This window comes from Rhinolophus hipposideros (genome assembly GCF_964194185.1).
Source record: "Rhinolophus hipposideros genome assembly, chromosome: 4".
Taxonomy (NCBI): Eukaryota; Metazoa; Chordata; class Mammalia; order Chiroptera; family Rhinolophidae; genus Rhinolophus; species Rhinolophus hipposideros.
In genome coordinates, this window is record NC_138050.1 from 20960274 (window position 1) to 20981723 (window position 21450).

Sequence of the window (21450 nt, forward strand, 5' to 3'; positions counted from 1 at the left end):
CAGGCAATGAGAGCATTCATAAAATCTACAGGGTCTTCCCATAAAATACACAGTTTCAGAAATGCTTACAGTAATAGCGTTTTACCTGTACTGCCTTAACCAAGGGAAGACTGAGCATTTATTTGGATCTGACAACTCTTCCCAAGCAACTTTCAAAATAGTAACAGCAAACAAATGCAGGTATTTATAGCATCTCTCTTTTTTATAAGGCAAAGGAACAAATCTTTATGATTTTTCAGGACCTCTCCAGGAAATCTCAAAGATAGTTTTAGGTGTAAAAATATTCTAAAATTTTAAATTAATTTTTTCAAAATATAGGGTTTCATCTGAGAAGGCAAAACCAAAAGAATTGTCACAATTTTAGGTGCTTGATTAAGATAACAAATACTTGGTTATCTACATAATCAGAGTAACAATCAAACATTTGAAAATAAGTAGAGAAAGTAACACAATCTTAAAGAACTTAGCTCTTTTCACAAGTGGAGGCCCCCTTGTTTTTTCTTTAATTAATCAAGGACATTAATCAAGTCAACATAAAGCTCTGAAAATAATTTGAGACACAGAATCTCTGCTAGTGAGGCAGATTCTGTAGAAGGTAAAGAATATCCTTTGCATTGTAGTCAAAGGTATTCATCAGTAAACCAAGGAAGCAAGCCATCAAAACTGAGGGAACTCTGCCAAAATTTTAATATATTTTACAACTTTTTTCCAGGCTCAAGTATTACAAACCAAAGCAAATAAAGTTCACTTTCCAAGCTCTGTTCTTCCTTTTTTCTCTTTCGTGTTCTGGAACAAATTTATGCTTTACTTTAGAATTGCGTTTTTTATCCATATGCTCTCAAAAGTATACAGTGGAGTTTTCCAGAGACTGCGTGATCAGTGACATCACAACAGATGCAGTAAGAGTAGCTGGCCCTCTACTATTAAGCCAGACACTGGAAAGACTTACAGAAATGTTAAACAAGGCCATTTTTGTCATTAAAGTGTTTCATTTTGGAAAATAACAAGTTTTTTTTTTTTCATAAAATATATGTTACATGACAATGGAATGGATTCATCATTGCTATTTTCAAATGAATCAACATTTTTAAGATTTCTCAGTTTTGGTTTCAAATACAATAAATATTGATAGTTATCACTCACTTGAACCATAGCTCTTTGGTTTCCTCAAATAAGTTTTAAGAGTGTCAGGACGTCCTAAGACCAAAAAGTTCAGCATGTACTGCTTTAAGATAAAGCTGCTCTCTTTTTCTTCCATAAAGTGCATACACACAATTGTAATTCTTTTTCATTTGAACCTGGCATAATCTCAACCACCCACTTTAATTATAAGAATTAACTCATACTTCATAGAGAAAGTTGGAAAGAGGACGGATGTGGATAATTGAGACTGTCTATCATATACAAGCATTTTAGCAGACTAGCAAAGCTCACGAACACACATAGTAAGTTTCTACTGTAACATACATCACTTTTATATCCCCTTAAAGTGGCAAAAATGAACATACTCATTGACATCACCTAAGTTATAGCCTCTTTATAGAATATAAAAATAAGAAGCAAACATATGTGAACTTAATATGCTTTGTAATCAAAGTTTCAGTATTCTAACTTACTTAGAAATTATCTAGGTTGGTGTCCAATGATTTCTGTCGATTAGCTCAATTTAATATTAGTCCACATTAAGTTACATAAAGGTCTTAGGAATTGTCTCTAAATCAATATGCTGTAAAACATAATTGCTATTTATATAAAAAGTTTGTTAGAAAATTATTGTGTTCAATTTAGTTGAACACAAATTTATATTTTTTCATAATCTTAAACATGAAGGCATAGTGTTAGCTTATTTGGCCTGTTATCCTATATAAATTTAGGAGAAATCAACTCAAGTAAAATAAAATGTACACTTGCATTATACTGAACACTTGATAAATCAGAGAAAGACGTAGCTGTGTTTTAAAACTTATCATACTAGTCTCATTTGCCAAAGAGTTACCGTAATTTTGTGAACTTGGATTCTTAAACTTTTCTTGAGTTCCATAGCATTTTCTGTAAAATAATTTTCATTTTTAAGTCTAGTAAATGTAAAGCTTTAGAATTCAGTTTCCTTATTTTCTGTGACGTTTGGGAACATTCAGTTTATATAAGTACTTGTTTATCTTTAAAGCCAAACAGAACAAATTATTACAATTTAAAAGGTGCTATAATCTAATGCATTGATACCCTCAGAAATAGGAAAGTGTTCCAAACACTATAAGAGGTAAAGGGCTTTCTGAATTGTAGACACAGATACACAGAGCTTAATAGCTTCAGTTCTACAGCTTCAGCCACAGGTCAGAAGTAAACATAAAACATCACCAGTCCAGATTTCAAAGAGCTGCTCTCCTTCCCACTGGGCCCAGAATTCTTAATTGATTTGAGCTCAAAATAGAAAAATATTCAAACAGAAACAACCAAGAAACCAGATTCCCTATTCTCTTTCACCCAACAGAAAATAGATCTCTATAATCTTTTGTTAGACGACGAAACTGAGTTCTCCATCATGGTTGCCTCCAAGAGGAAATAACTTGTCAGCCGTGCATGGATTAGAAAGAAAAACAAAACACAAATCAGTAAAGAGGGAATAAAAACTAGAGAAATAGAGTCAGTAAAGATCAAGTCTTCTGCTGCTTTGGATTCCCTCTGGGAGCCAAGAAATGAGGCGCCTGGCCCAAACCACCCATGACGCACCTCACACCTCAGGCAGCGCAGTGCACCTGGCTCTGAGGTGAATCCAGTGGACTTCTTGATGGATGACCTCCAAAGCTCTTAAAGGATACCTTTTTTAAAAAATAAATTTGTGACTTTTGAACAAATACAACATGAACACGTCACAGATTTGTTTAATGAATTAGGGAAGGAACCAGTAAGATGTTACAACCAGTTCAACAATCAGCTTTTTTCCTTAAGTGTTGTTAATGGACAAAGATTACCTCTGCCCAGAGCCTCAGGATCTTAAATGAGCATTTTGACTTTAAACCTTATTGGCACATTGACAGTCCCATCTGATTTCTAAGATCTGTACTTGGGGCTTACCAGTGAGCGTGCACTTTGACTGCTGGGCTTCCTTCCCTTAGGGCTTTCGTTTGCTCTCCTGAACTGTCACTAACTCTTTCTTTCTTTCACAGTGACAAAGTCCAGGCTCTCTCATATGCACAGCACACACGGCAGCTCATCTCTTGTGCTGGTGATGGTGGCATTGTCGTCTGGAACATGGATGTGGAGAGGCAGGAGGTAGGTGTCACAGCAGTCTGGGGACCTCTCCCTCCATAGCTGCCAGTTTGGGCTCTGCAGTTCTGGCTGTGCTGAAAACGGCTCTGCCTCCCCTCCTCCTCATTTCTTATTTCTTTTATGATTAAACCATGAAATAAGACATGTTATGTCAGAGACTAAAAAAATGGAGTATAAAAGGAGTTTCCTTTTTTTCTTTAACCCCTCACGAATTGGCATTTAATGTTCATTTAATAGAGATTTCATAAGTGTTTAAACCGAAACTAAGCTGTTTAGACTTTTAAATTTGTTGCACCATTCACAGCAAAACTTCATGTGAGAAAAAGAAACCTTCTGTTTTCAGGTGATTAGCCCTTGGGTATAAAGTGCCCCATGAAAACAGGAAACGCATGTGCTTTGTGTAGTTGAGGGAAATGGTGGCTAGTGTATGAGAAATGGTATTTGATAAAGTAAGAATCATTAGTGTGGTATTAATAGAAATGTTAGAAATAATTATTTTCTGCTCTTTATGAGTCATGTCTAAACAGTTCTCCAGATAAAATATATACTTTGTCATTTTTAAGCATATATCATTGTTTTATCATAACATTCTTTTTCTACGAGTTTTTTCTTTCACCTTTGGGCATCTTTACAACTGATATGTTTTCTGACTATACCCTTTGACAAGCAGTTTGAAGGTAACTATATTCTCATTTCCCTAGAATTTTCCTGGGTAAACTTTCCATATGACAGTGTATGTTCTTCTAATTTCAGAAAAGCAACATTTTGAAAAAACAAAAGTGATTTCCCAAAATCTTACCCTACCCTCACCCAATTGCATTTGAAGAGAGTATTATCCATAATGTGATGCCTTTCAAATGCCAGTAATTAAATGTTTAAGAAGATTAAAGTTTGATTTGCTCAAACCATAAATCCACAGGTGTTCTATTGGTAACTAATTAAAACGATCATTACTGTTAGGAAGTGGGAAATTACAGAATATTGCTTTTGAAAGTACCATTTGGCCTTACCAGTATAAAGGCATGAAGATTGATACAATGCATGCTAGCCAGGCTTCCGCATGACCGGTGCTTCTGCGTGGCCGCCACCTTGAGGTGCCAGATACTCACACCCTCTTCCCAAGCCTAACTGACCTGACCAGGGAATGAGACGATCACTGGGCTCTTTTCCTTCAGTGCACTGTGGGGGAGGAAGAAAGTTTCCTCTATCCTCAAGGTTCTTCCAGCTGGCCTAACATTCAGATAGACATGAGAGACATTAACAAGAGAAAATGACACTTAATTACATACATATGTATGGGAACCCCACATACGTGAGGGAGTCAGAGACCCACCCCCAATTATATGAGGGGTTCAAAGACAGAAAGGGAAAATGAGGTAATAATGACATTCAGAGCTAAGGATTGCCTTGGGACTTCAGAGGGAAGGAAAGTCATTGCAGGATGATAAGAGCAGATGTTCAATAATTAGAAGTTTGCCCTTCCCTACAGATAGGTCATAAAAAGTTATTTCTGGTGATAACTCTTATGGACAAGGACCCTAATTTAAATTCTTTAAAGGATAGGTAAAAGTTTCTCATGAGCCTGCAGGGTCTCAATTGTCTTTAGTTCAAAATAATCTGCATACCACAGAGGCGCATGTTGGAGTGAGGGGTGACCCATTTTGAACCCCCGCAGCTCACAGCCTCCACCCTTGATGGACAGAGGCCCACAGGAGGATACTGTGGTTTCCAGAGAGGAAACCAGGTGGTTGATGAGCAGTCCTTTGAGCCATCTTGCTTAAATGATGCCTTTTAACACACAGATATATGAGCACTCTGTCCTTGTTGATTATTTTAAATTTTGTTCAGTGATTCAGAGCTCCAAATGAGCAATGGAAATGGGTCCATCTATTTTTTGCAAGTGTCATAGAAACATAAATCCCCTGAGATGTATCTGTAGAGCTTCTCCTGGTTATGGTAAGTGCCATGCAGTGCTCACCTCGGGAGGTCTGAGACGTGTGGTGACGCAGTCCCTGCCCCCAAGCGCTGATAGACTCTCTGGAAGAAAAAGACATGTGGGAGAAAACTTAGGAAAATGATTAAATGATAGAAAGGAATCAGTTGCAGTCGATGTAAACTAAAGCGTTAGCGCTGAGTATTTAGGAAGGGACATTACCATTGTCAGCTAATGTTCTCAAAGCCGTGTTTGTGGAAAGACAGTGCTGAAAGATTGATGGGGCCTGATGTGCTCTGAGCAGGACAAGAAGCCCCAAGAATAAAGACCAGGTGAACATGAGCATCAGACGTGGAGCATTAGTGTGCATGCGCGGAAAAGCCCGCAGACAGGAGAGGCTGGCTGGGGCGGTGGCAGGGGGTTGGGGGGAGGAGCTGATAGCGGAATAGTGGAAGACCTCAAGTGGCTGAACACCATCAGGTTGACATCCCATAGGTTATATACAGAGGGTGCCAAAAAAGTGTAGACGCATTTTAAGAAAGGAAAAAAAACTATTAAAATTGTAATAGTATATACCAATAACAAAAAATGAATACAAGTCATGTGTATACATTTTTTAAATAAATTTATGTCTTTTTTTTAAGATTTTTTGGCACCCCTAGTATGTATTTATACTTGTTACTAAAATCAATTTTTTCAAAAATTTTATCATTTTTTCAAAGTATATGTAATAAATGTTCTTTGTAGAAAAGTTATAGTGCTCCTTAACAAATAGAATGTCAGTTACTCATTATAACACCACCCAGAAATATCACCCTTGGCAAGCTGCCAAAGCATCCTTCCTTACATTTTTCTCTACACATACATATACAGAAGATGTTTTTTGGGGGGGGGGGGGGGTAAGTGGAATCACACTATACACCACATGCTGATTTATGTTTTCCTCTTTCCTGACCCTTACTCCCAATTCCCTCCTCATAGAAGCCCACTGTGATGCGTTTGGTATGTGTCCTAAACCTGCATGCTTCCTGGTGGAAGATGTAGTGGGCTGTGTGTGTGTGTGTGTGTGTGTGTGTGTGTGTGTGTGTGTGTGTGTGTTCAAGTTTTAGGAGTAAAATATTGTCTTTAGCTAAAAACTGTATATTATTTTATTAAATCTGTCTTTAAACTGATTGGGACATGAAAATTACAAAGCAAATCAAGGCTTACTTCTTTCCTTCAGCTTTAATAAAACAAACAGACTAAGAATTAGAGCTCTTAAAATGTCACCTGTTTGCTTTTCTTTTTGAGAAAATGTTTAGCTTCAAGTTCCTTTCTGCTTGAAGGTAGGAGAATAGGCTAACTCTGTTCCGTAAGAGGTATTCTTCAGAAAAGGATGACATCAACAGAGAAAGGGTGCTGCTGTCCATAGTGCATCTTAGAGGGATCAGACTACTATTGCCCACATTTCTCCAACTTGTTTGATCTCAGGCCTCTTTTACAGTAAGAATCAAATTGGAGTTCCCTGGAATTCACTTTTGGAAAACGCTGGGGTTGTGTTTATTTTTCAAGGTTCCTCTACCAGGTGATGAATTTACAGAGTTGAATACAGAACTCAGAAACAATTGCAGAGTCATTGTATGTGTAGTCTAGAACGATTTGCTAAAGAATAGCTTTAAGCTTAACACATCTTGTAAACATGATTGGCATAGTTTAGAGTACTCGTGATGGGGTTGGGAAATAGCGAACAAAGTCAGAATATTGTGTAACCCAGGAGCGAAGTTTCAAACCCCACTGGGTCCTGCCAGAAGTTCATAGTGGACAAGTGGCTTCTCTGAGTACCCACTATGGTCAGGTTCTGCCCCTCCAACACAGACAGCTGTGTGTATATAATGTGCAGTTAGATATAATTGTACACAAGCAGAACAACTATAATTGCATATGATCAGAGAATACAAGATAAAGTCTTAAATCCTCAACATGTCTGTCAGAACTCTGCTGATATGGCCCTGGCTGTCCCTGAACAGCCCTGAACTCCAGCCTACGTTATAGCACTCTCATAGCACCCTGTGCTTCTCCTTCCCAGGCCTTGGCACTTACACGTACTTAAATAATTATTAATAACACGTTCATGTTTAGCCTTCCGTGATGATTCTCCATGAGATTCTTTTTATTCACCACTACGGCCCCAGGGCCTTCAGTAAATATTTTTTAAATGATTGAGGAATCACACTTGTGTTTTTTGCAAACATATCCTGATTCTGTAAGTTTCATCAATGTCAATGGTTCCATTGTCCTCACTGCTTCTCACTGTGACTTGCTGTGTGCTTTATTTGACAAGACCCCTGAATGGTTGGACAGTGATTCCTGCCAAAAGTGTGATCAGCCTTTCTTCTGGAACTTCAAGCAAATGTGGGACAGTAAGAAAATTGGCCTAAGACAGGTGGGTGATATGCCTGCTTCGTCAAAATGTAATCCTGGGGATATACATTTATCCTGTGATCTTAGAAGAAACAGGGGTAAATTATTATCATGGAGTCGCTTTGTGACTACACGTTAATTTATTCATTTTAATTACTGTAGCTCATTCCTACTGGATTCAGTTTTTGTAGTGACTTGTTCCCACTAATTAAGGGATATGACTTTAGAATTCTAGTGGCATCTATTGAAATATATCTTAAAATTAGAGGGGTCATGCTTAGCTCCTATCGGTACCAAACCATGAAATTATAGACGTATTTATTTCTTTTTAATAATTTTACTTGCCCTCCTTTTGTCTTAATTTTAGTTATTTAGAGCTACTTATCATACAGCATTTCGGTCTGATTCCATGGTTGAGTCTGGTCCTCCCCAAGAAAACCAGATGTTGATTCCATGGCCAGAGTTTAAACGGTTGAATCGGGGTTCATTCACGTTCTCCTTCATCAGGCAGCATAATCTTTGGAGATGGCACTTCCTCAGTACACCCAGCTTTAAGAGAACCTGACCACTGGTTAGCTCCTAGCGATGATAACTGGAAAGGACCGAGAATGGGGGAAGGGGCAGTGGGGAGGTGGCACAATCAGATGTGTTTCCCAACAGTCCTCATTTTGAATAAACAGAGTCCACAAGAGAACATACCTGGTGTGTTCCTTCCCGTTTTCTGGGGTACCCTGTTTAGCATCCTCACCTGCATGCAGGTGATCACGCCTGAGCCTCCCTGGAGACACCACGGTGCAGCAGCCTTAACGAGTATCTGCTCTCTCCCCAGCACCACTGCCGCAAGTGCGGGAAGGCCGTCTGCGGCAAGTGCAGCTCCAAGCGCTCCTCCATCCCTCTGATGGGCTTCGAGTTTGAAGTGAGGGTCTGTGACAGCTGCCACGAGGCCATCACAGATGAAGAGTAAGTTCCAGCAGTCTGCAAAGTTGTCCAGGTTAAGGACAGAATGTGATCTGAGAGCTACACCCAGCACTACAGTCATGACTACTGGTGCCCTAGTTCCTGCTGGTTTAGAACACAGACCATGGCAAGTGGGCAAAGCCCTGCTTTCCACCAAGAGAACACAAGCCGTGTTCTCTCGTGTGATAGGAGAGGAGAACGTCTGCACAAAGCATGCATCTCTGTGCTCTTCTCAATCCTAGGGGTGTGTGCACTGCGAACAGATGTTCTTCAAGCAGAGCCTTCTGTCTGCTCACTCCTTTGAGAAAGGCCCAGGAGTTCAGGAGCCCAGGGTTCACTTTCTAGCCCAAGCTGGTATCTTTACAGGAGCCGAATGAGCCTCCAGGCTCTAGAGGTATCGTTGTCCAGGAAGAGCTAGTCCACTTTACCTAAGAGGCAAATACTGCCAGTTGCCCAGCTGCTCGGCCTCGCTGGGCGATGTTGCCCAGAAACCCAGGACCTTAGGTTACTGTGCCTCTGTGTGCTCGGGCGGGAGGGACACATCTGTGATGTCTCTTTATTGTCGGTTGATAGAAAACTGCCTCAGATGTAAACAATGCTCTGCAACAAGTTTCCCTTTTAGTGAATTCCAGTAGGATTTCATCGGAAACCAGCTGCCTGATACTCCCACCCCCACATACCTCCAGCACCTCATCATTTAAGTATTAGATGGGTGCCTTAAAAGCTGCATGTAAATAGAAATATTTACAATGCACCCGAGTAAATCAGCATTTAAAGGAGATTCTTGGCAAATTCGTATAACAAAGCATTCTCTTACAGATAACCCTAATGTATGTGTTTTTCATTGTTATTTATCCATATCAAATATAAATTAAGATGCATAAGTAAGCATTTCTGTTCATTAGTCCCATTCATCATACATGATGAAATTAATCTGAGTTCTTCTCATTAAATTAGAGAGCTGCACATGATCTTAGAGATATTCTAGTTTGATTTTTCATTTTATAGATAAAGACACAGACCCAGAGGGTCTACGTGACTGCAAATTAAACCTAAATCTTTCATTCTAAATATTTCATAGGGATCATTTTTGGTATGCTGAAGTCTACTCCCCAGATATAGCTAGAGATAAAAAGAAGAAAACAACTCTCTTCAGAGAGTCCACTGCAGAGGAGTGGGAACCCTGGAAACACAATTAGAGAACAGGTGTCTCCTTCACCATGTCCCTATGCCCTTTCCGACGTCACTGTTTCTTCTGCCTCTTTTGTGGAAGCATTTGCATTGCCTCTAGAGCACCTGAGCAGTTGACAGGCCTCCTCCTAAAAAAAAAAAAAAAAAAAAGAAAGAAAGAAAGAAAGAAAGAAAATACATAAATTCAAAAATACAAAACAGGTAATGATGCTTGTGTATGTTAAAGTGTTAGCATACTATAGAAAAAGCAAGTCTGCCGCTATACGTGTAAAAAGAGGGGAAAGTATATAGCCCTTCGGTTAGAATGATAGTAGTATTGTAGACATTTTAACAAGCATTTTTTTTTTAATTAAGTAGGCAAAGATAGACTATTTTACCAGAGTCCTAAGAGCAAACTTGGCAAAAGTACTGTGGAAAACACAGAGATTTTCATAGACTATCAGAGCAACAAAGAATCTATAAGAGACTTGAAAATTTCATCATCTCTTTCCCATTTTGAGGAATATAACAATCCTTTCACCTTGTAAAAAAATAAAATAGAATCATACCAGGTCACCAGGGAAGAAAGGTTGATCTGAGCAGCATTTCTACCATTGAAGCAGTTTTAGCCGTTTGGCTGAAAATTAGAGCTTAGCATCATCCTGGATCTCTTTCGTTTGTATGTCACGGCTTTTCACTCTTGGAATTTTCTTTGCTTCTTCCAGACGCGCGCCCACGGCTACCTTCCATGACAGTAAACATAACATTGTGCACATGCATTTCGATGCAACCAGAGGATGGTTACTGACCTCAGGAACTGACAAGGTTATTAAGGTAGGAAGCCAGCTTATTTTAGGAGCTTTCCATCTCTGGCCCTATGTGAATATACAGGAGCACCAAGGCCATGTGAAGTCTGCTCAGGTTACCCTTGGCAGCGAGCATCTTTGAGAACCTGTTACATACGAGGCCCCATGCCACGCACTGGCTGTACACACCAAGATAAGACACAGCTCTTGCCTGCCAAAGAACAGCTAGTTTACTGGGGACATACTCTTAAAAAGACAGTTAATAATAGGGCACATGAGCCGTGGCCAGAAGAGTAATACAGACAAGGACTTTAAGAGTCCCCTGGGCCGGGGTGGGGGGGCGGGGGAAGACGGAGCCGGAGGTGGCTTCCTGAAGGAGGAGGAATTTGAGCTGAGTAGTGAATGAAAGGTAGGACTTGAATAAGCCAACAAGTAATAAACAAGATCTGTTCCCATTGAGAGCAATTAATCCGGAAGCATTCCTCCAGGGCCTCTCTAAGGACTGGTAAACTTCATGATTCAGGCCACTGCGCAGGCCCAGGACAGAGGGCCACACCTGCATCGTTCCCTGAAAAACACAGAGGCGCGGCCCAGGCTTGCCCAGCACACCGAGCTCTGCTTTTCCTAGGCCGTTCTGGGCCGTTCGTAGAGGCAGTGGCAGGATAAGGTGGTTAAAATAACCCCCTTCGGAAGCTACCAGACCTCTGTGACTTGGAGCAAGTTTAAACTCTGGGAGCCTTGGTTCCTTTATTTTTGAAAACGAGACACCTTATAGAACTGTTTGGAAGATTAAATAAGATATGGAAAGGATACAGCACATCTCTGGTACCCATTTGGTGCCTAATATAATTAATAGCTTAGTTCCCTTCCCACTTAAATGAGTGATCTGCCTTTACTTATTCTCCGTTAGATGGATTAACATTTCCAGCTGCCATTGTCATGTTTTTGAGGTTTATATTATACTTTTTGGTGGAAAAATTTCCACCACTATTTTACAGATTTCAAAATCACGTTCGTATAGTATTTAGTTGCTTGCTAAATTAAATTCACTTCAATTCAATGCTAAGGACTGTTTATCCTCAATATAATTTAATTTTAGTTCATTGCATATCTTCTTTTTCTTTTTACAGTTGTGGGATATGACCCCAGTTGTGTCTTGATGACACTCCCCGGCATCAGATAGTATTCACTCAAGAAACGGTTCTCATCCAGATCCTGCTGGAGCTGTAAGCAGACGTGTGAGAAGAGAGGAGCTGAAGAGCCCAGCCAAGCTGGCGCATTGCCTGTACACAGTGGTGAGCTAGGGAGTGAACACTTGGAGGGGACTCCTTCGACCTGTTCATAGAATATAAAAAGAAGATATTTTTTTAACAAATGGTTTATACAGTCTGGCTGTGCTACATTGTTTTGAGTATACTGAAAACTGTGCGGTGTTTCATTTTTATGTTTTTCAACACTTCATTTTAGTTGTTGCTTTGTGTGTCGGAGAAGTGAGGGAAGTGTCTGTTCAGGGTATTTTTGGTCATTATTAAAGCATTTCCGTGTTTTCTTCACTTGGGCGCGGATCATGAGGTCAGCATCTTTTTCTTGTCTGTGTATCTGTGTACCCTCACCATCTGCCGAGCACCAGAGTGTATGTATTTACACTGTGCATTTGCAGTGTCTCTGCTTTCACAGAAATCCTCTTAGGTTGAGCGATTTGGAAAACCATCCATGTGGATTTACCAACTGACTTCTTGAATCACCTGAAGAATGACCTGTTTGTAATGCCTAACTTGTTCATGTTCTTGTTGAATAGAAATGACCTTGTGTCTCTGTCTCAGCTTTCTCGCTTTCTCCGTCTTTCCCACGTTAAAAAATGCTATGAGAAAGCTGTTCCCAACCATTGTCATTGCAGAAGTAAATTATTGTAACTCAGAGCTTCAACTATCAGTGCCTGGATTATTTCTACTTTAGTTGGAGCCTTCTGAGCCTTTTATGTTTTAGTTTTATTAACATGGCTCTCCCTCATTCATGATATTAAAAACAAACACAAAACCCCTATGTTCTTTACAAAAAGTGTCTTTTAAGATGTGTTTTCCGTGTGACATCACCTCTGACCTTGAACATGTTCCTTAATGCGAGACTGTATCCTGTTCTGTTCCTCACCATTGTATTTTTTCCCCTTTAAAAACTAGAACACTCTGCACACTTTCATACTAAAACTGTGTGACCTAAGACATGAAAGGTACTGAATCCTATAGCTCATGCTGTGTCCTATTAGGAATGTAAAAAAAAAAAAAAAAGGGCTTTAGAAAATCAACTTGAAGGGAATCCAGTCAAACTTGATGCAGTGAAATATTCTTGTGTGTAGTGACTCAACTCAGGATATTGAAGTCCTTTTTAAAAATCTTATTTTCACCTATAAAAATAGAATTTAAATGAGTGGGCAAGCATGTGCTATGGGCCCGCCCGTTCTAAGCACTTTACATGTCCCAGCTCCGTCAGCCCTCACCTGTCCAGAGCACTGGGGATCACTGAGTCTCTTGGGGATCACCAGGTTAAATAAAGTCCTGCAGGCAAACAGGCCAGTTACTTGCCCATCCTTATCCAAGTCCTACCTCCACAGTGTCCTGCTCTCTTCTGATTTGACAGATTGTTTTCCCTTTTCCGAGAAAGCAAATTTTTCCGTCATGATCATTACTTGCTTTTCTTTCTAACCGGGGAAGGTACTACCAGCGATACTTGGGTCCTACCCCTAACACTGACCAAGCATGCTTCCTAGAGAGGGCTCTGCTGCTGCAACACTGGGAAGCAGGACCAGGGGGCGCTCCTCAATCCGCCGTGCAGGTGACAGCCACCACCTGAGACATCAGACCTGATCAGCCCATGTGACCCTGCGCTAAGGGTGTATGCACGGGCATACATACAGGGAAGTGATTACTGTTGTCACTTCACACCCCCTTCCACACCACCCTTGCTTGCCATCAAGCTGTTACAATTAATCTGACTCTGTTCTGCATGATTGCTCTATGAGAGAGCTATAAAAAGGGAATTACATTTAAAATATTCAGATGTCTGTTTTATAGTTTATTACTGGAACCTGCAGCCATTACTAAGTTGTACATGATAGAGAACTATGCCGGAAATGAATGCTAGAAATGGATCTGTCTGTTTGCTCTTCCTGAACTTTGGAGCGTGGCCTCTCCACAGAGCAGGAGACGCAGTGTTAGGGAGGCAGTAGATCAGGCAGCCCGTAAGCCTGGCGTGGATCTGAGTTAGGTCTAGATGAGCTCACACCTCGTGTGGGAAGCTGATTGTCTCTGTTGGATCACATGTGTCACTCTGTCTGTGACCCTGCACTTCACTAGTCATCTCCCTCCCAGCATGGCCATACCTCAGCCCACACGACCACTCAGAGATTAAAACCACTTGACACCTCATAGGTGATGAGAGTCACAATCAAAAACCACAGATATGCTCTGCCCTTTTTCTCCTCCTCTGTGTGGGTGCTTGAGCAAACCAACTGTGTGTGTTTGTAATACTGTGAATTCTTGAGTTTTACATTGAGTGTCTCCACCATTTTTATAACCCAGAGAGAGAGACGTGCTGGTGTTGGGTGTCTTCCAAGCGTTTTATGGAAATGGAAGCTTCATTCACTAGGACTGAAAGCTGGCACCAGCACTGGACTTTTCTTCTGTCTGGGTTAGTTCTTCTTCATGGTTCTTGTTTTACTCTAATGGATTTGCACTTTACATATATTTTTGCTCTGTTACTTCAATATACAGAAGTTCTGGCAAATAATGCCTAACTTGGCTGTGCTGGGAAAGTGGCAAAACTGCACATATCATGCACATAGTTGTTCTTTCTTTGGTAGGATAAAACCAATCACGTGATCTCGGTTTCTCCAAAGAAATGATGTTACTGGAAACTTTAACTGCCTAGAGATGTCTCCACAGTAGCCAAAGTGGTTTTACATTAAGTCCTTGGAGTTGTGTGTCTTTTTATATGAGGTCCATCAACCATTATGTATTTCTCATTTGATTGTTTGAATTATTCAAAGAATCATAAAATTGCAAAACTGGAAGGGATCGTCAGAGATCTAGAATGTTCCAAGCACAAAACACTTTAGTCCTACCTGGCAGTTAGAACAGCTGAGGTATAAATTAAAAAATCTACAAGAAAAATTTTCAGGGAACAATTGTTTGTGAACATTATTTGGTAATGGCATGAGAGGGAGGAGTGACGTCTAGCACCTCGAAACAGGGAGCCCTCAGAAAGCAGGTTTGTTCCTCTTATCATAGGCAGATTTCACACTGCTTTTGGCCCCAGCCCCGCGGTTACGGGGGGTACTACGCAGTGTGGCAGTTATTACAGCTCTTCATCAGTGTCGACTCCTTCCTACAGGCTGCCCCACAGACCACCCCAGCGGCCATATTTAGACGGAAATCCAGGGCACTGAAGAGGCATCTTACCCTGTTTGAAGGCTCATCGGTTTTAGAGTCGAATTTTCCTGCAGTCAAGGCTAGTACCAAAGTTTCTTTTTCTTTGGAAATGCCTCAAATTGTTATCTTAAAATCACCCATGATAACTGATTTTTGAACTTTCTGGATGCACAGCCCCTCACTGGAGCTGGTGAGGTAGAGCTAGAGACCATGCAGGTATGGGCTTGGCCTTGGCCTGGAAGAACTGACATACTGATTCCAATTACACAGGCAGGCCAGGCTAAGCTGCTCCCCTTTGAAAGAGGAAACACCTTGACCTATGGCAGGAGGAGATTGTTCTAGACAACTGGCATTACACTAATATGCAGTGCCAAGCCTTCCGGTGCATAAGCAGGCAGCTGCTGCCCTTCATTTCCCTCTGGGCCTTAAATCATTCTTGCAAGTAATGGGTCATTTCAGTACAGTGTGGTAAATGTGATAAATCCTCATCGCAGCGGCACTCTCCCAGTGGAAGAGTGGAAGGGAACATTTTTCTCAATTCAGTGACAGGAAAAAGGGCTCAGGCAGCCACTGCCTCAGAGACCTGGCTGTGCCGAGGCAGGGGCACCCAGCTTCCCACCACGGGCCATGGCACTAGATTTCTAGTTCCTGCAGTTCCATCCGTTTGCCTTTTTTTTTCAGTACCCAAGTAACATGTGTCCATAGCTTAATTCAGGAACATTCATATTCATGTTTAAACTTTAGCTCAATTTTATAACCAAGAACTATGTACTTGCCAACTGAGGGGTTTCAGTTTTTAATTTTGTCTTCAAACATTATCCTTACCACTGAGAAGCCTCTTGAGGCCTAGCACACCAAAGGAATGTCTGCAAATTAGATCTGTCCAAAATTGGCATGGTATCCCTCCTTTGGTTCCCATGCCAGGGAATGTTTGAACTGACCGTGGGCAGCCCGTTGTCAGTGATGTGGGAAGGAGATTAAAGCTTGGAGTAAGGGTTGAAGTCAACGATCGTTCTTAGGATCCCTTTCAATCCCACGATCCTATGATTCCATGAATGTTATTATTGGTCCTGCCTAAACCATTACCAGTGACCGACCCACACGTGGCTGACTTCACTCAGATAAATAGGAGTAAATCACACCATCTTTGTCTTCTGTCATAAGAAAACTGCTCTCAGCATTTTTCTATCTAGAGCCTCGGAGGTTTGAAACAGATGAAAGCGGAAGTTAATCATAGTACCATCTCATTAAAAACAGATACCTTAAAATGCGCACTTTTGTGAGCCAAAAGTATAGCTGACTTTTTTGGGAGAGAAAGTGTCAGGAATTGCAGGTTGATTTAAAAGTTTAAAATTAGAATCTGCCCTTGATATTCATGATTCTCCCCATCCCCCATTTTTTCTTGATTCTCTGGGAAGCACAAGAGAGTGAACTATAACACAAAAAGGGAAAATAGCTTGAAAAAAGTATTTCACTTATACATACTTTTTTCATTTAAACGGATGGCAGCCTTATGTCAGTAGCATATACCAATATGAGGTGTAAATCGGAATACTTGTGTCACTGGTAACTACTGTACTCTCATATATATATTTTTTATGCCATTTGCCTTGCTTTTTAAATGACTTTTTTTCAATGTACTGTCGTTTTGCAAAAGAAACTCTCTGAAAAATAAAAAGACTGTTATTAACTGGACAACAAGGAAGGTGCTAGCCCCATATCGTGCCTACCTACCACTGTATCCATAACGGACATGGACTCTTCTGCTCTGGATACCTATCTGTGGCCACAGAGGAGACTGGCTGCCGAGGGCATGTTACTTTATGGATATTCTTTCTTTCTTTTTGAAGTGAGATTCTCCCAAGGGTCAGCTGAGAATGTAATAAGTGTGAAGCTGGAACAGATTTCTTAGATGTGGTTCTCTGTCACTGATTCCACCAACCAGACCAAACAGTCCTGACACTGACGTCCTGAATGTGATGGCGTGGGACTGAGCAAGAATTTCCTACAGTGTTAAAATGTCTGTTTCCAGTTCTCCATTCAAATGCTGCTGAATGTTGTGAATGTTTTAAACTCTGCTCACTTTCCCACTGTGCTTCCCTCCTACTTAACTACATGTAGCCATTACTAATGTACGAGACTCAATGCAAAGTTACCTTCATGGTTTAAAATAAATCTCTGTGGAAAACATCCTGCAGCTGTGGTCCCATTGTTGTTGCCCGGCTGTAACACGTGACCATATATACTCCAACAACCCTGCTTTGGTGCTAACTGTGGGGGTGGGGGTTAAGTCTCCAGGCCACTCCCGTACCTGGCTGTCGGGATCCCAAGGAAAGCAGCAGTCTGGTGACAAAGGTAAGCCACCATTCACCTCAGACTCTAAGCACAGCAAATGGGCTATGGCATGTAGTCCTTCTTATTTTGTTTACGTTTCACATAAGTCTACTTTAACTGTGGTTGATAAACTCTCCAAATGAGGAGAAAGAGGGCTTCAGGGCAAATGCAGCCAGGAAGAGCCTCTCTGAAAACTCATGAGGCCCATTTTATGGTTAAGAAAATAGGTGGGAAGGAATCAGTGGCCTGCACAATGGTGAACAGCCAGTGGGTGCGGTAGCTGGGTGGCACTTCGTACCAAGTCCCCTGCCCCTGGTGGCACCCCTCCCTCACAGCCCACCTCTGCCAGCACAGCCTCACCCACGCCCAGCACACCAGAGGCCCCCCGCTTCCTCCTGCAGAAAAGGAGAGCTGCAGACAAATAGAGCTGATGCTCGCTGGCCTTCCAGTCAGATGCACCCAGAAAAACTCCCTTGGGCTGCGTGGCTGAGAGCCTGCATCTGAGCACCGCTGAGGAACCGCACTGTGGAACTGGCTGAGCTGTGCCCACCTGGGTTTTCCTCCACCATGGGTGATGAGTTACGTTTATGTTGCCTTGAACACCAAGGCATAAATCTGTGTAGACATAAATCTGTTCACTGATTTGTTACAACTTTCCCTGGAGTCACTAGGAGGTAAAATGGTGTCATTTAGGGTTTTATCCAACTGGAGCACCAAAATGACAGGTGCATTATTGAAGCAACTGCTAATCCTAAGCAAATGTAAACTAGGCCCCACGTAATTTGCTTATGTAAACAGGCACTGTCCCTTGGTTACCCTTGGCTCCTGGGGACGCAGGGCAGTGTAGCGCCCTCTGCTGGTGTACAGGCAGGCGCAGTGTATTCGTTCTTCCTCCCACTCCTGCTCCCCGCAGACTGACAATGGGGGGAATTTTAAATGCAGAATTTTAAAGAAAACCCCATTCTCACATAAATGAAAGACTTAACACAGGAAAAGGACCTGCTGTGGAAGATGGAGTTTAGACTGTTCCCAGCCCTAGTCATTTATTTTAAAAGTTCCGGCTCATTGTAGGTTCCTCATTGCTACAGGGGCGTCTCGCGGACGAAGTGGAAGCAGACGGTCATTACCCCTGCTCCGCACTTCCTCGAGTTTTCCAAGGCGAGTCGGGCCCCACGTTGGGTCTGGCCGGGCCTGTTTAAATCTTGAGGCAGGATTTCAATTAGTCCCTCCTCTTCAGCCTGTGAGGAGACTGTTCTAGCAAGAGGCAAGGGTATGGGAACTGATTTCCCATCTAACAATGGGGGGGAGGCAACAAAGATGTGAAAACTGCCGCGGCCTGGACTGGCCTCTGTGTCTGCTGTGGGCCCCAGGTCAGTCAGCTCCGTGACACCCGCCAGGGAAGGGCCACACGGGAGTTAGATGCCATCCCTGCCCGCGGGTCCCCACAGAGAAATATCATGATCTGTAGGCGTCTGAGGGACGGCCTTCAGGCCTGGTACCTGGCTGGGAAGGGCTGGGGGCTGGGGAGTGGGTGTGATGGGAACAGAGGGCAGGGGCCAGGGCCGGGGAAGGGGCACAGTGCGAACAGACACACCATCCTCACTGCAGGGTTACCAGAGCTTCACAGTAGCTCAAGGTGGAGTGGTTATCCATGATAGGGAAAGAGATCCATAAAGAGGACCCTAGCTTCTGCCGCAGGTCTCTCTTGTACTGCCATCTCCTCCCAGCCTGCCTCCTCTCAGTGATTGCCCTCAGGATCCTGCCCAGAAAAAGACCAAAACCTGAACAGATAACTGCCTCCAGAAACAGGAAAGCAGAGTCGCAATGTTCTCTACGCAGAACAGCTCCCATCCCCCTGGGCTTGCAGCTGGAAATGCCTCCACCGGGTGCCCACGGGGCCTGGCCGGCCCAGGTCTTTAATGACAGTGCTCACAAGCTGAGGACCTCTGTCCTCAAGGGACCCACTGAGTTCAGAAAGCTAGATGGGAAAAGCAGGAGGTTGGGGGGTGTCAGAGGTGAAGTACTTAACAAAATTCACCCCAACAGGCAAAGAGCCATCCCACCAAGGAAGCCCAGGCACAATCCCAGGGATAGGGTGACAATCCCACCCCCACCACAAGTTTCAGGGGAAGGAGGGCCCATCTCAAGGGGCCACCAGCATATTAGTTAGGGGGAAAGAGGTGGCTGCCTTCACATAGGGAGGCAGTAGCCTTGAAAGAGCAGGCCACTGGGCTGCATGGTAACGTGGGGGTGAGGGCCAGCCACAGCACGGTGTCCCCCCTGGTCCGCAGAGCACAGCCTGTCCTTGAGCCTGACGTGGAAACTCAGCATAGACAGCCTCACAGCTGCAAGAAGGAAGGCTCGGGGACACAGGTTGATTAGGACAACAATCTCAGCAGAAGAGAATTTGTGTGGTTGCTTTCTTTTTAGTATCATAATAAGGAATGAGGTCATAAACTGCTTTCTTCCTACTTTAAAATAGCATTTATCCAAACTGTTCGGATTCCAGAGATCCTGTTACAAAGCCCCTGAGGTGCTGTCTTGGGGCCTGGGTGGATAGTGCTGCTCACCAGATCCTGGGAGTGTGTTGGGTCCCGTGCCCACAAGGCACCTGGGCATGGGCACCCAGACCAGTCCATCCCGAGAACAAAATCACCTGCAGGGCTCCCTCACCCCACATCCTGCTATCCTAAGAAATGGGCTCTTTCCAAAGAGGCCAAGAGGGAATTAGACTCTTAGACTCCCACTTTCTGGTTAGCCATCTCTCTCAAATGTTTCTGACCTCTCTGAGGATCCTGGCTCATGGTTTCTTGGACTGCTGAAATGTTTTCTTCTTTTTCGGGAGGAGTAAAGTAAAAAGGAAAATAACTTTACTTCCTCTGGCAAGCTCCTCTGCCTCGTGTTCCCTCTGCACATCTCACCCCAAGCTACATAGAGGATCCTCACCTAGTGTCACCTCCCCAGGGTCCAGCACCCCCCATCCTTCAGCCTGCCCCTCACCACAAGTGGCCCAGGGATGGCTGCAGGCTAAACCCCAGACCTCAGAGAACATAGTGTCTCTACGGTGAGGACTTTGGGAAATGAAATTGTTCTCTTGTGAAACCAAAGAAAGAAAAGAAACCAGAGAAAACATTTGAGAGCCACAATGAGGTTACAGGATTTTAGAGACACAAAGAATAATCTAATCTAAGGCTCTCATTTTTTAAATCAAATAGAAACTTTTTTTTCTTTTTACGGAAGCTATAATTGTTAACTGTGGAAAAATTAGGAAGTACTGATGAGCAAAAAGAAAATATTTGGACTTCCGGTTAAGATGGTAGAGTAGGTAAGCAATGTGTTTGCCTCTTCTCATGACCTGACCACATTAAAATTACAACTAAATTATAGAACAATCACCCTGGAGAACCATCTGAAGTCCAGCTGAACAGAAGTCCTATAACTAAGGATATAAAGAAGAAGCCACATCAAGACTAGGAGGAGGGGTGTAGATATGGAATGAGATGGCCACACACCTGTGTGTGGCAGTTGAGAATAGGGAGAGATATCTCAGCTGCAGAGGGCCCCCGAGGAGTGAGGGAAGCCAGCCCTATACTAGGCTCCCAGCCTGGAGCACCACGGCAAGGAAGAGGAGCCCCCACAACATCTGGCTGTGAAAATCAGGGACTCTGTCCAGGTGACATGAAAGACTGTTGGAAACCCAGGTGTCCTCTTAAAAGGCCTGCACACAGACTTACTCATTTGCAGACACTCACCCTGAGCTCCAGCAGAGGGATGGTGGCTCAGGAGGCACCAGAGACATACAGGGAGAGACTGAGTTGTGTGGCTTTAGGGTGAGGGCTTGGAAGGACAGCTGCCATTGTCCTTGAGTTGAGCCTTCCTCCTGTGCAACCAGTGGGCAGGCACTAGCTTTCTTGTACTGAGCCCTCTCCCCAAATGGCCAAATCTGAATCTGCATTATCCTGCTGAATACCACTCAGCTCACCTTGTGACGCCCTGAGACTGTGTCTCACCTAAGTCACATACTGACAGAGGCTCTATCAGCAGCTGAGCCTTACAAGGCAGCCAGCAGGCAGCAGCAGGATTTGGGGTGCCCTGGGCCTTTTGCTGAGCAGCCCCAGGCCTAGTACTAGTGATAGCCAGCCTCGGTTCACAGTGA

General features: G+C 42.9%; 2 protein-coding genes across 3 annotated transcripts in view; one reads left to right on the plus strand and one right to left on the minus strand.

Moving 5' to 3' along the window:
- The window catches only part of WDFY2 (WD repeat and FYVE domain containing 2), a 173519-nt gene extending 156375 nt beyond the window's left edge, over positions 1-17144 (plus strand). For both annotated transcript variants that reach the window (XM_081045387.1, XM_081045388.1), the window contains exons 8-12: positions 3168-3273; positions 7524-7625; positions 8433-8563; positions 10456-10564; positions 11667-17144. In XM_081045387.1, coding sequence (XP_080901513.1) covers positions 3168-3273; positions 7524-7625; positions 8433-8563; positions 10456-10564; positions 11667-11696 — 478 coding nt within the window. In that variant the 3' untranslated portion in view covers positions 11697-17144. The remainder of the gene's footprint in view (positions 1-3167; positions 3274-7523; positions 7626-8432; positions 8564-10455; positions 10565-11666) is intronic.
- A 1981-nt stretch (positions 17145-19125) lies between these two features.
- Positions 19126-21450, minus strand: part of DHRS12 (dehydrogenase/reductase 12) — a gene marked incomplete at both ends in the record, with an annotated part of 57146 nt that continues 54821 nt past the window's right edge. Inside the window, 4 exon segments of the mRNA XM_081046647.1 lie at positions 19126-19272; positions 19523-19571; positions 19573-19639; positions 19865-19905. Of these exon segments, the coding sequence (XP_080902773.1) occupies positions 19126-19272; positions 19523-19571; positions 19573-19639; positions 19865-19905 (304 nt within the window).